Here is a 10,585-nt window from a genome sequence, read left to right as displayed (position 1 = left end):
TCTGCCTAGAACTGGCCAGTAGTGTGTGAGTTCTTGACTTCATGCAGGAAAAGTTTCACCACACAGGTGAATTTTAGAGGACATTTATTTAAGCTGGGGACAGTGAAACAAGGAAAGGCTGGGGAAAGGAGCCTAGGCTGGTCTGCTTTGGCTCACCGAGTCAGAGAAAAGGGGGGCCTTGGGGACAGGTTCAGGGGTTTTCCTGGGATGAACTGCTGCTGCCCATTGCTGCCCTGGGGCCTCGTGGGGTCCCTTAGAGTCTAGGAGATGCATACCTGTAGGGGGGAGTGTGGGGGGGTCCCCGGTGTGCTCCTGTGAAGGACAGCCTGCAAGCCATGGATCTTTTTGAGGCTCTTATTTCTCTCTTGCAGGTGGGAATTTTAGGGGAGGTCTCGGGAGGGTTTCAACAGAATATTCATCAGTTTTCTAGCTGTGCTCTCTCAGGGTCATGGTCCTCACTGATTGGTGGCAGGGCAGGGGGTCTTCAGTCATTGCAGCTGGTCCCTGTGTCAGCCACCTGATTTTGCTGCTTTTCTGGGTCTGGAGCTGAAAAATAACTGAGCCTTAGATGTGATTTCTAGGGAGGTGACCTTCTGTATCTGCAGTAAATTGCCTCAGTTTGTTCAGGTCTATCTCAGTTTCCCTGTTCCACTTGTCCTGGCTCACTGGCCTGTCCCCCTCTCACCTCCATCCCACACCCACCTGTCACCTCCTCGGCTGTGCTGCCCTCAGCACAGGGAAATTAACGTGGTTTCCTCATCAGTAAGTAAATTCCGTGAAAGCATAGCTTTCACCCGCCCTGCTCCACGCTGGGACCCCAGCGGCAAATTCCGCGTCCATCAGAGGGAGTTTCATACTGTCCCGGGGAGTCCCCGGACGCCCTCCACTTGGCCCACAGGACCTGAGCCCCACCCCCCCTCCTTGGACTTGTCCCACCCCGCGTCCCGGGCGCCGGCTCCCGCGCGGGTCGGGCCGTCTGCGCAGGTGCGTCTCCGACCCCGCCCACAGGTGACGTCAGCGCGGCCGTTTAGGTCCTCAGACGTAGCCGCGCGCGATTTAAAAGCTGCGGATTCGCGGAGGGCAAGATGGGATCTCCGTGGCCAGGTGAGGCTGGGCGTGCGGAGGCGCCCGGACGGCCGGCGCGAGGCGAGGGTCCCGCGGCCAGGCACGCAGGGCTGGCCTGAGCCGAGCTGCGGCGTTCTCGGCCTTGTCGTTGACTTTGCTGTCGGCGGGCCGAGGGGGCCCGGCGCGGGAGGAGGGGAGGGCCGCGCGTGCGCTCCGCCAATCAGGACGCGGCCTGGGCCGGCCTCCTCCGGTTGGCGGGCGGAAACCCTTCTCCCTGGGTTGCTTCACCCGGCCCGGGTCTCTTCGTTCAAAAGATGCTTTTCTTGGAAGGCTCGTTCGGCCATGGAAGCGTTGTGGTGACCGCTGTATGCTTAGCACGCTTGCATTAATTTTTCATTCATTCCACAAGTACTGAATGCCCCCTTTGGGCTAGGCAGGCGCCCTGATAGACGCAGAGATACAGTAAAGAACAAAACAAGTAAGAGTCCAGCCTATCAGAGCTTGTATTGTAGTTGGGGAGACACAGTAAACAAACGAAGTACTTTACAGGTGAGACCGAGGTCCAGTGTGTGATGAGAATCCAGAGTTGGGAGGAGGGGCCCTCTAGATTAGGGATTCAGGGAAGCGCTTAGCAGAGACTGGGAAAGAAACGTGTTTCAGGCAGAGGAGCGAGTGCAAAAAAACCAAAAAGGCTAGCCCTGGCCGGTTTGGCTCAGCGGTTAGAGCGTCCGCCTGCGGTCCAGAGAGACCCGGGTTCGGTTCCCGCTAAGGGAACCTCGGTTGCAGTTTGTCCCCGGCCCTGGTTGGGTTGTGCGAGTGGCGGCCACTCGATGTGTCCCTTTCACTTACATGTTTCTCTCTCCTTCCTGCTGTATCTGAACAACAACAACAAAAAGCAAACAGGCTAACAGGAAAGAGCTTGGCTTGGGCTAGGACAGAACATCTTAACTAAACAGTGAGCAAGGTCTCAGATGAGCAGGGTCTCTATAGGTCTTGATAAGACATTTGGGAGTTATATTTTGGACCCCATAAATCACTTACATGAGAGACTGGTGAAGGGAAGGGGGTCAGTAAACATTTGGATAAGAAATTGCCATTTAGGGAAGTGGCCTATGGACTGAGAAGTAAATTTGGGCATCATCATCATCGATTGTAAAACCATGGGAACAGGTGAGAACACTAGGAAGAGCCTGTAGAGAAAACACTCAGGACCCACATTTAGAAGCTGGATAGAAGGAAGAGCTGGAAAAGCTGAGAAGATAGTGGTATAGAAGCCAAGCATGTTTCAAGAAACAGGGTTGTCAGCTGTTTCAAATGCTGCTGAAGCTCAAGAGAGATGAGGCCTGAAAAGTGTTGGATTTGGCTACATGAAAGTTGTGGGTGATCTTAGCAAGTTTTCATAAGGTGGTAGGAATGGGGCCAGACCAGAGGGAGCTGAAAATGAGTAGGAGGTGAGGAAGAGGGTGCAGAAAATGATTTTGAGCTCAGTAACCATCTGTTGAATGAACGGATGCATGTCAACAGGAATGCAAGAAATCAGAGAAAGAATGTTCCAAGAGTGGAAGCGTGCCTCTAATCCTCACCTTGATTCTCTTAGACAAGTTCCACCTTCAGTGCTTTCTATTTCTGTTCCGTTTTCTTCTCCCAAGGTCTCCCTCCCTCCCTTCCTTTTAGTGCCCCCATCTAGTCACAGGTCCTCTTGATTCAGTCTCTAAAAATGTCTCTTGCCTCCTTCCATTTTTACTTTCTTTTTCTTTTGTTTGTTTTGACCTCAGCTGAGAATTATGTTAATAATCACTTTTCAGCCTTTGGGAAGCTATCAGGGAACACGTGAAGTTCTTGTTTCATTTACTGTTTCCAGTTTCTCCCATCTTCTTTTGAATCTGCTCTTTTGACTTCTCCTCCCCCTGCCACTCTAGGAAAACTGCTCCTGAAGATCGCCAATAACCTGTAGGTTGCTAAGTGCAGTGATCAGTTCTGAGTCCTCATCTAATTTGACCTGTCAGCTGCATTTGACAGTCATCATTCCTTCCTCCCTCCTGACTTGTAGAACAACACATTCCCCTGGTTTTCTCCCTACCTTGCTACTTGGCCATTCCCCATCTCTTTTGCTGGTTCTTCATTCTTTCCTTCTCTTTAAACTTTTTTTTTTTTTTTTAATCCTCACCTGAGGACTCTTTTGCATTTATCTTCAGATAGAGCGGGAGGGAGAGAGGAAGGAAGAGAGAGAAAGGGAGAAACATCAATATGAAAGAGAGATACTGACTGCTTGCTACCTACACAACCCTAGCCAGGACTGGGGATGAATTGTAACCGAGGTATGTGCCCTTGGCGGATCTGAACCCAGGACTCTCCAGTCCACAGGCCAACGCTCTAACTGCTGAGGAAAACTGGCCAGGGCTCCTTCTCTTTAAACTTTTTAAGTATTTTAGAACTCAGCCTTCTGCTTTTCTCTTTCTGTACTCATTTATTTGGAGTTCTCATCTACTCTTACAGATTTGAATACCCTATATATGCTTATGACATCCACATTTATGTATGCAGCCCAGAATTTCTCCCTAAACTCTAGGCTTAAATATCTGCTCTCTATGTCCCAGTGGGATGACTAGTAAGCATCTGAAGCCTAGCATGTCTAGAACTGAGCCCTGATCGTGCCCCTTTCCCCACAACTATGCTTCTCCTGCAGCCTTTTTTCTCCGGTCGATCGTGGCAGTTCTGTTGCATCAGACGTTCAGGGTAACTTTAGAGTTACCCTTGATTCTTCTGTTTTCTCTCATGCCCACGTTTAATCCATCAGGAGATCATGTGGGCTCTGTCTTGAGACTATATCCAGTGTCTAACTAGTTCTTACTACTTCATACCACCTCTCTGGTCTGTGCCACCATCATTTCTTTCATGTGGAGTGAGCAGGGAAGTGATTGGATGTGGTGGGAAGGGGAATAAAGAGGTGGTATAGCCCTGGCTAGTTTGGCTCAGCGGTTAGAGCGCCGGCCTGCGGTCCGGAGAGACCCGGGTTCGGTTCCCGCTAAGGGCACGTACCTCGGTTGCAGTTTGTCCCCGGCCCTGGTTGGTCGTGCGGGTGGCAGCCACTCGATGTGTCCCTTTCACGTCGATGTTTCTCTCTCTCTCCCTTCCTCTCTCTCCCTCCCACTCTACCTGAACAAAAAATGGAAAAATATCCTCGGGTGAGGATAAAAAAAAAAAAAATAAAGAGGTGGTATAAGACAACACAGATGTATTCTCTTGCAGTTCTGGACTCAAGTCGAAAATCAGGGCATCAGCAGGGTTGCGTTCATTCTGGAGGCTTTAGGGAAGGGTCTGTTTCTGTGCCTTTTCAGCTTGTAGAGGCCACCAACATTCCTTGGCTTGGGGTCCCTCCCTCCCATCAGTCTACTCTCTTGCTTCTGTCCTCACATCTCTGACTCTGACCCTCCTGCTTCCCTCTATAAGGACAATTGTGATTACATTGAGGACTGCATATCCAGTTATTGGTAGTTGCCTCCTTATCCGTCTTCCTGCTTGTCAGTTCTGTTCCCTTTTCAGTCTGTTTTCATCACAATGGCCACTGGAATTTTCTTGAAGCGTAACTTGGATCACTTTATTCTTCTTACCATCATCCAATCACTTCTCTTCCCACTCTCCCTGAAAGCCTCAGTCTTTACAGTGGCCCATGAACAAGGCTCTTCGCCTCTGCCAGCTGTCCTTCCCTTATCCTGACTTGTGGGTGTCCCTACCCTATCCCTCTCTCACTCCACTTCAGCCACATGGCCCCTCAGGCAGGCCAGGCATGTTCCAGCCCCTGTGCTTACAGTTCCTCTGCCTCAGTGTAGCTTCCCCCAAAGATCCGTATGGTCTTTTTTTCCCCCCCTTTCTTGATTACAGTTGGCCCTCATTTATTGCGGTTAATCAATTCCAGACACTGCCGTGATAAATGAATTTCAACAAAGTAGGATTCTTTATTTATAAATCAAATATTTTCGCAGAGCATAGAAAACCTGTTTACGACCTTCTAAATACAAGAGCAAAGATGCTTCTGATGCATAGCGATGTAGAAGGGTGTATGAGAGAAATGAACTTGCATAAGGCTGAGCCATTCAGTGGCCAGGATAGGAAGAGGCTAGGATAGCCAGTCAGTGAACAGCACACTCTGATTGGCTTCGTTTCACCACACCCAATTTTTTGGAAAAAAGTTATTGCCCACACACAAGGAGTGGTGGAACAGTTGCACTTGGCATTGAAGGCTTTGCAGGGGTCCTCGAATACATAGGCCTACAGTCCATACGTACAGTGATTTTAATTGTAATACAGGGGTATATAATTGACAGACAACCGAGTGCGCGCTGTATTGTTTTCACTGTCTTGATCAACTTTTTAATGAATATATTTGAAAAAACCACGATAAAATGAAGCCGCGAAAGTCAAAGCACAAAGTGGTGAGAGATGACTATATAGAGAGAGAGGAAGGGAGAGGGGGAGAGAGAGAGAAACATCTATGAGAGAACATCGATTGGCTGCCTCCTGCATGCCTCCCATTGGAGATTAGGCCCACAACCTGGGCATGTGTCCTGACTGGGTATTGAACTGGTGACCTCTTGGTGCATCGGTCCACACTCAACCACTGAGCCACACCGGCCGTACAGATCTGTGTGGTCTTGATTCTGAGGCTCCCTTCTTAGTGAAGCCTTTCCTGACCACAGTATTTAAAACCAGCCTCCACCGCCCTGGCCAGTTTGGCTCAGCGGTTAGAGCGTCGGCCTGTGGTCGGAGAGACCCAGGTTCGGTTCCCGCTAAGGGCACGTACTTCGGTTGCAGTTTGTCCCCGGCCCTGGTTGGTCGTGCGGGTGGCAGCCACTCGATGTGTCCCTTCACGTCGATGTTTCTCTCTCTCTCTCCCTTCCTTTCTCTCTCTCCCACTCTATCTGTACAAAAAATGGAGGAATGTCCTCGGGTGAGGATAAAAATAAAAAATAAATAAATAAAACCAGCCTCCACCTCCATTCCTTCATCCTCCTTCCAGGCTTTACTTTTCTCCACAGTGCCTATCTCCATCCAGCATGCCATCTATTGGCTGACTTCTTGTTATGAAAGGGTTAAATACACAGGGACATTGAAAGGTGAAGACAATAAACAACTTATAATCACTACCTAGATTCAATAATTGCTAATTGGCCATACTTACTTGAACTTCCCCGCCCCCTTACATTCATATATTTTTAACTGATTCAGATGAAAGTTGCACACATTATGTTACATCACCCCTAAATTGTTTCTCATGGATCTCCTGAAAGTAAGGATATTCTTCTGCATACCATGATAATCATTATCACACCTAAGAAAATAAAAATTAGTTTTAAATTAAAAATCAATGTTGTCTTATATTCAGATTATATTCCAAATTTCCCTTTTTGTCCCCAAAATGTTTATAGGTGATATTTTTGTTTGGCCAAGGATTGGCTGAAAGTTCAGATGTTATTTTTGTATGATTCTTTGTTTTCTAGTAATTGAGAAGAGCCCCTATTTTTTTTTGACAGTGACTTTTTTGAGAGACTAAGTCAGTTGTCTTATAAACTGTACCCTTTCTGGATTTGTCTGAGTTTTTCCTTGTGATATCCTTATTTCTCTGCCCCTATATTTCTTATGAAATGGAAGTTAGATTTAAAATCTTGGTTAAATTTAGGTTACCCATGTTTGGCAAAAATATTTTCTGTATATTGTGAATTTCATATATTGTCCCATTAGGAGATGAGTCAGTTTCAAGCTTTCTCATTTTTAGAAAGGCTACATTGATTGCTTGGTTAGCATGGTGACTGCTAGGTCTATTGTAAAAACCATTTTTTCCTTTGCCGTTAGCAAGTAATCTGTGAGTGTTTTGGCACTAATATATATATATATATATATATATATTTGGTTTACGTATTTGTGTTGTTTATTCTCTGTGTCCTGCTGGGATTAGAACCTAGCTTGTCTGACTCGATGCCTCACCCTTATCTCAGCATCTCTCTCACTTGCCCAGGAATATGGTTATATGTGTCTGTTGTTCTGTTAGTTGTGAACTTATCAGAGGCAGCAACTTTCTCTTACCCACCTTTATATCCTAACAGTGCTTTAGGTTCACATAGTGGATATTTGTCCCAGATGGGCAAGGAAGCATCAGAAACCCATCATCCCCGCCCCCCACCAAGAAATCCAGTCTGTAGAGGTTCTAGCCATAGACTCTTAGAGTTGGCAACGATCTTGGTGGGCAGATGTGCTGTGTCCTTCCACCCTTTGATGGGCCCCAAGCACCCTTTAGGTCTAGGAAACATTCTAGAAGGTTTTTGAGCAAGTGTTTTGTTCCATTACTGTGAGCCATAATGAATTACTGTTCTTCAGAGACTCGTGGACACCCACTCAGTGTGTCACCGTCAAAACGGGTGTTCTCAATGCCCCCACCTAAGAAGGCTCCTCTCAACACTCCTGGCACCCCAGTTCTTGAAGACTTCCCTCAGAATGATGATGAAAAGGAGCGTCTGCAGCGGAGACGCTCCCGGGCCTTTGAGCTGCAGTTCAGCACAGACTCGCCCCATCTGCTGGCCTCCCCCTCCAGTAGGTGAGTGTGTTCTGGGCTGTCTCTTGGGGTGGTCCTGATGTGGGGTACGTGGGTCTGGCCTCCACACTACCTTATGGATTCTGGGTCTTGATATTTGAAATGTTACAGCATCATGGATCCTTGTCATAGTTTTTAATTTTTGTTTTTCATTTAGGAATATTGACCTTTCAGCTACGATTCCGAAGTTCACAAACACACAGATTGCAGACCATTATTCCACTTGTATCAAACTGTCCACTGAAAATGTGAGTATCTGCTGGTCCATCAGCTAAGCTTCTGCAGTTTGAGCACTGGGGAAGTCTAGCCTTCTTGATTCCATTGAGAATGCATGATCTATAATAACTGTGTACTTTTATTCTCCAGCGACCTTTTTTGGTTAATCCTAACCTGAGGATATATTTTCCATTGATCCCCCCCGCCCCGAGTGGGAGGGGGAAAGAAACATCGATATGAGAGATACACCTCGATTAGTTGCCTTTTGCACGCACCCCAACCAATGCCAGGGATCAAATGCCACCCTTCAGTGTGCAGGCCGATGCTCTAACCAAAAAGCAACATCAGCCAGGGCTCCAGGGACTCCTCTTGATTTTTTTAGAGACGGGAAGGGAGAGAGAGAGAGAAATATCGATGTGAGACAGAGACATCGATTGGCTGCCTCCTGCACAACCCTCACTGGGGATCGAGCCCACAACCTGGGCATGTGCCCTGACTGGGAATGAACTGGGACCTTTCAGTCCATAGGACAGTACTCAATCCACTGAGCCACACCCGCTGGGCTCCAGCAACTTTTTTTTTTATCCTCACCCGAGGACATTTTTGTTCCATCTTTTGTTCAGATAGAGTGGAAGGGCGGGAGGGAGAGAGAGAGAAACATCGACGTGAAAGGGACACATCGAGTGGCTGCCACCCACACGACCAACCAGGGTCGGGGACAAACTACAACCGAGGTACGTGCCCTTAGTGGGAACCGAACCCGGGTCTCTCGACCGCAGGCCGACACTCCAACCGCTGAGCCAAACCGGCTAGGGCTCCAGCAACTCTTCTTAATGTTGGTGTTTTCAATATGGTTTTACTGTTTCTTATAGATCTTTGGTGCATCTTCTGGCATGTAGCCTTCCACCTGCAGTATATCAGCATGGCTAGGGGTAATAGTGTGAATTCTAGAGCAGATAGTAGAGACATAGTAGAGTTGTGGAGCTAATTGTGAGTTTTAGAGTTCACTTAAGTTTGAATCCTATCTCTGCCACTTACACGCTGTGTGGCCTTGGCAAGTCACCCAACCAATTTTGCTGCAGGGTCCTTCGTAAAATGAGAATGAGAATAGTGCCTGCTCATATAGAGTTGTTCTGAGGGTGATGGGGTCCCTTCATGTGCAATGTTTTGATTGGAGCCTGCACCCAGTGAGTACTTGGGAGTCATGTGCTGTCACTCTCAAGGCCTTGAGAATAAGGAGGGACACATATGTGTTTAGCTATGTCCCCAAGTATTTGTGGGAATTGATATCTGTGGCAAGATGTATGATATCCCTGTTTAAAAACTTAGCTACCTCTCAGGGTAGCATCATTTATGTGAGCCTGGGCTATAAATAACAAGCCTTTCTGTATTTTCTCTTTCTAGAAAATCACTACCAAGAATGCTTTTGGTTTGCACTTGATTGATTTCATGTCAGAAATTCTTAAACAGAAAGACACTGAACTGACCAACTTTAAAGTAAGAAGGATGTCTGTCTACCTTTTCTTGCATCTGAATTAATGATGATTATTTTTGATACTTAGCATAGCACAATCATTGAATTTTACAAATATTTGAGTGCATTCCTTATTTAAGACAATTTATTAACTTCTTTACCTTCTTTCCTAAGCTGATAAAATGTAGAGAAGCTACTTTCTGTTATATTCTGTGTAATCCCTATCTGTCTTAGGGGATGGTTGTCATTTTTTTAGTAAGGGCAAGTAAATATTTTATGAAGCTTGCTGTGTTTTGCTTGTTCAGCAGTTCCATTTTTATGTATCCCCACCAGTACATCTCTGCTTGTTTGAGTAGGTGGCTGCGGGGACTCTGGATGCCAGCACCAAGATCTATGCTGTGCGTGTGGATGCCGTCCATGCTGACGTGTACAGAGTCCTTGGGGGGCTGGGCAAAGATGCACCGTCCCCGGAAGAGACAGAGAGCCATGGTGCAGGTACATGGGTGGGGATCTGGATTTAAGGGCTTTTTAAAGGGTGTGGCAGGTTGTTATTTGAGTAATATACTGGAATGAAGTCACCAGAAGTCAGTGATCTCATCTGGTAAAGACGTGGACATTTTCAGATTTGTCTGTAAGAAGCTTTTAGATTTTATTTAGGCCAGGTTGAGTGAACATCACCAATTAGGGAACTTCCAATTTGGGGGTCTTTTGGAAATTAACTTGTCTAAGAAGCTTAATTGAGTAGTTTGGTTTCTCCCTCAGCTGCAGATCAGATGTGTTGTGAGAGAATGGCGTGTGTTTGAGTCACAGTCTCTCTTTAGAGTTCTGAGGAACTTGAAGTTCAGTTGCACCCTCCCAAGCAGTCCTCGCAGTACGCTGTCTTATTCCTTCTTTAGATGGAAGTGCGACTGAAATGGGAACAATGAAGAGGGCTCCAAAGCCCAAGAAGAAGCACTCACACAAAACCATCGAGCAGAATATAAACAACCTCAATGTCTCTGAGGCAGATCGGAAGTGCGAGGTGAGGAGCTGTGGGCACAGTGTGGTCTCTGACTCATTCAGGCCCTATGGGCTGAGGCTGCCTTGCTGATTTGTGCTTACTTAGGCCTCAAAGGGGTAAAATGTTCAAATGGTCTCTTCAATATCATTCTTTAGCATTGCAGTGAAGATTGAAGGGGGCGAGTCCCTGCTTTCCCTCAATGTTTCATAATGACGGAGTGGAAAAAGATGACAAATTACCGAGA

At 47.0% G+C, this 10,585-nt stretch overlaps 1 protein-coding gene across 1 annotated transcript in view; it reads left to right on the top strand.

Moving 5' to 3' along the window:
• The first annotated feature begins 1,013 nt into the window (after window positions 1-1,013).
• Window positions 1,014-10,585, top strand: part of NCAPH (non-SMC condensin I complex subunit H) — a 39,429-nt gene continuing 29,857 nt past the window's right edge. Inside the window, exons 1-6 of the mRNA XM_036263316.1 lie at window positions 1,014-1,104; window positions 7,438-7,654; window positions 7,809-7,899; window positions 9,272-9,364; window positions 9,698-9,836; window positions 10,238-10,362. Coding sequence (XP_036119209.1) covers window positions 1,086-1,104; window positions 7,438-7,654; window positions 7,809-7,899; window positions 9,272-9,364; window positions 9,698-9,836; window positions 10,238-10,362 — 684 coding nt within the window. The 5' untranslated portion in view covers window positions 1,014-1,085. The remainder of the gene's footprint in view (window positions 1,105-7,437; window positions 7,655-7,808; window positions 7,900-9,271; window positions 9,365-9,697; window positions 9,837-10,237; window positions 10,363-10,585) is intronic.

This window comes from Molossus molossus, unplaced genomic scaffold (genome assembly GCF_014108415.1).
Source record: "Molossus molossus isolate mMolMol1 unplaced genomic scaffold, mMolMol1.p scaffold_m16_p_15, whole genome shotgun sequence".
Taxonomy (NCBI): domain Eukaryota; kingdom Metazoa; phylum Chordata; class Mammalia; order Chiroptera; family Molossidae; genus Molossus; species Molossus molossus.
Note: the sequence above shows the minus strand (reverse complement) of the source record. Positions and strands in the feature narration are given on the sequence as shown.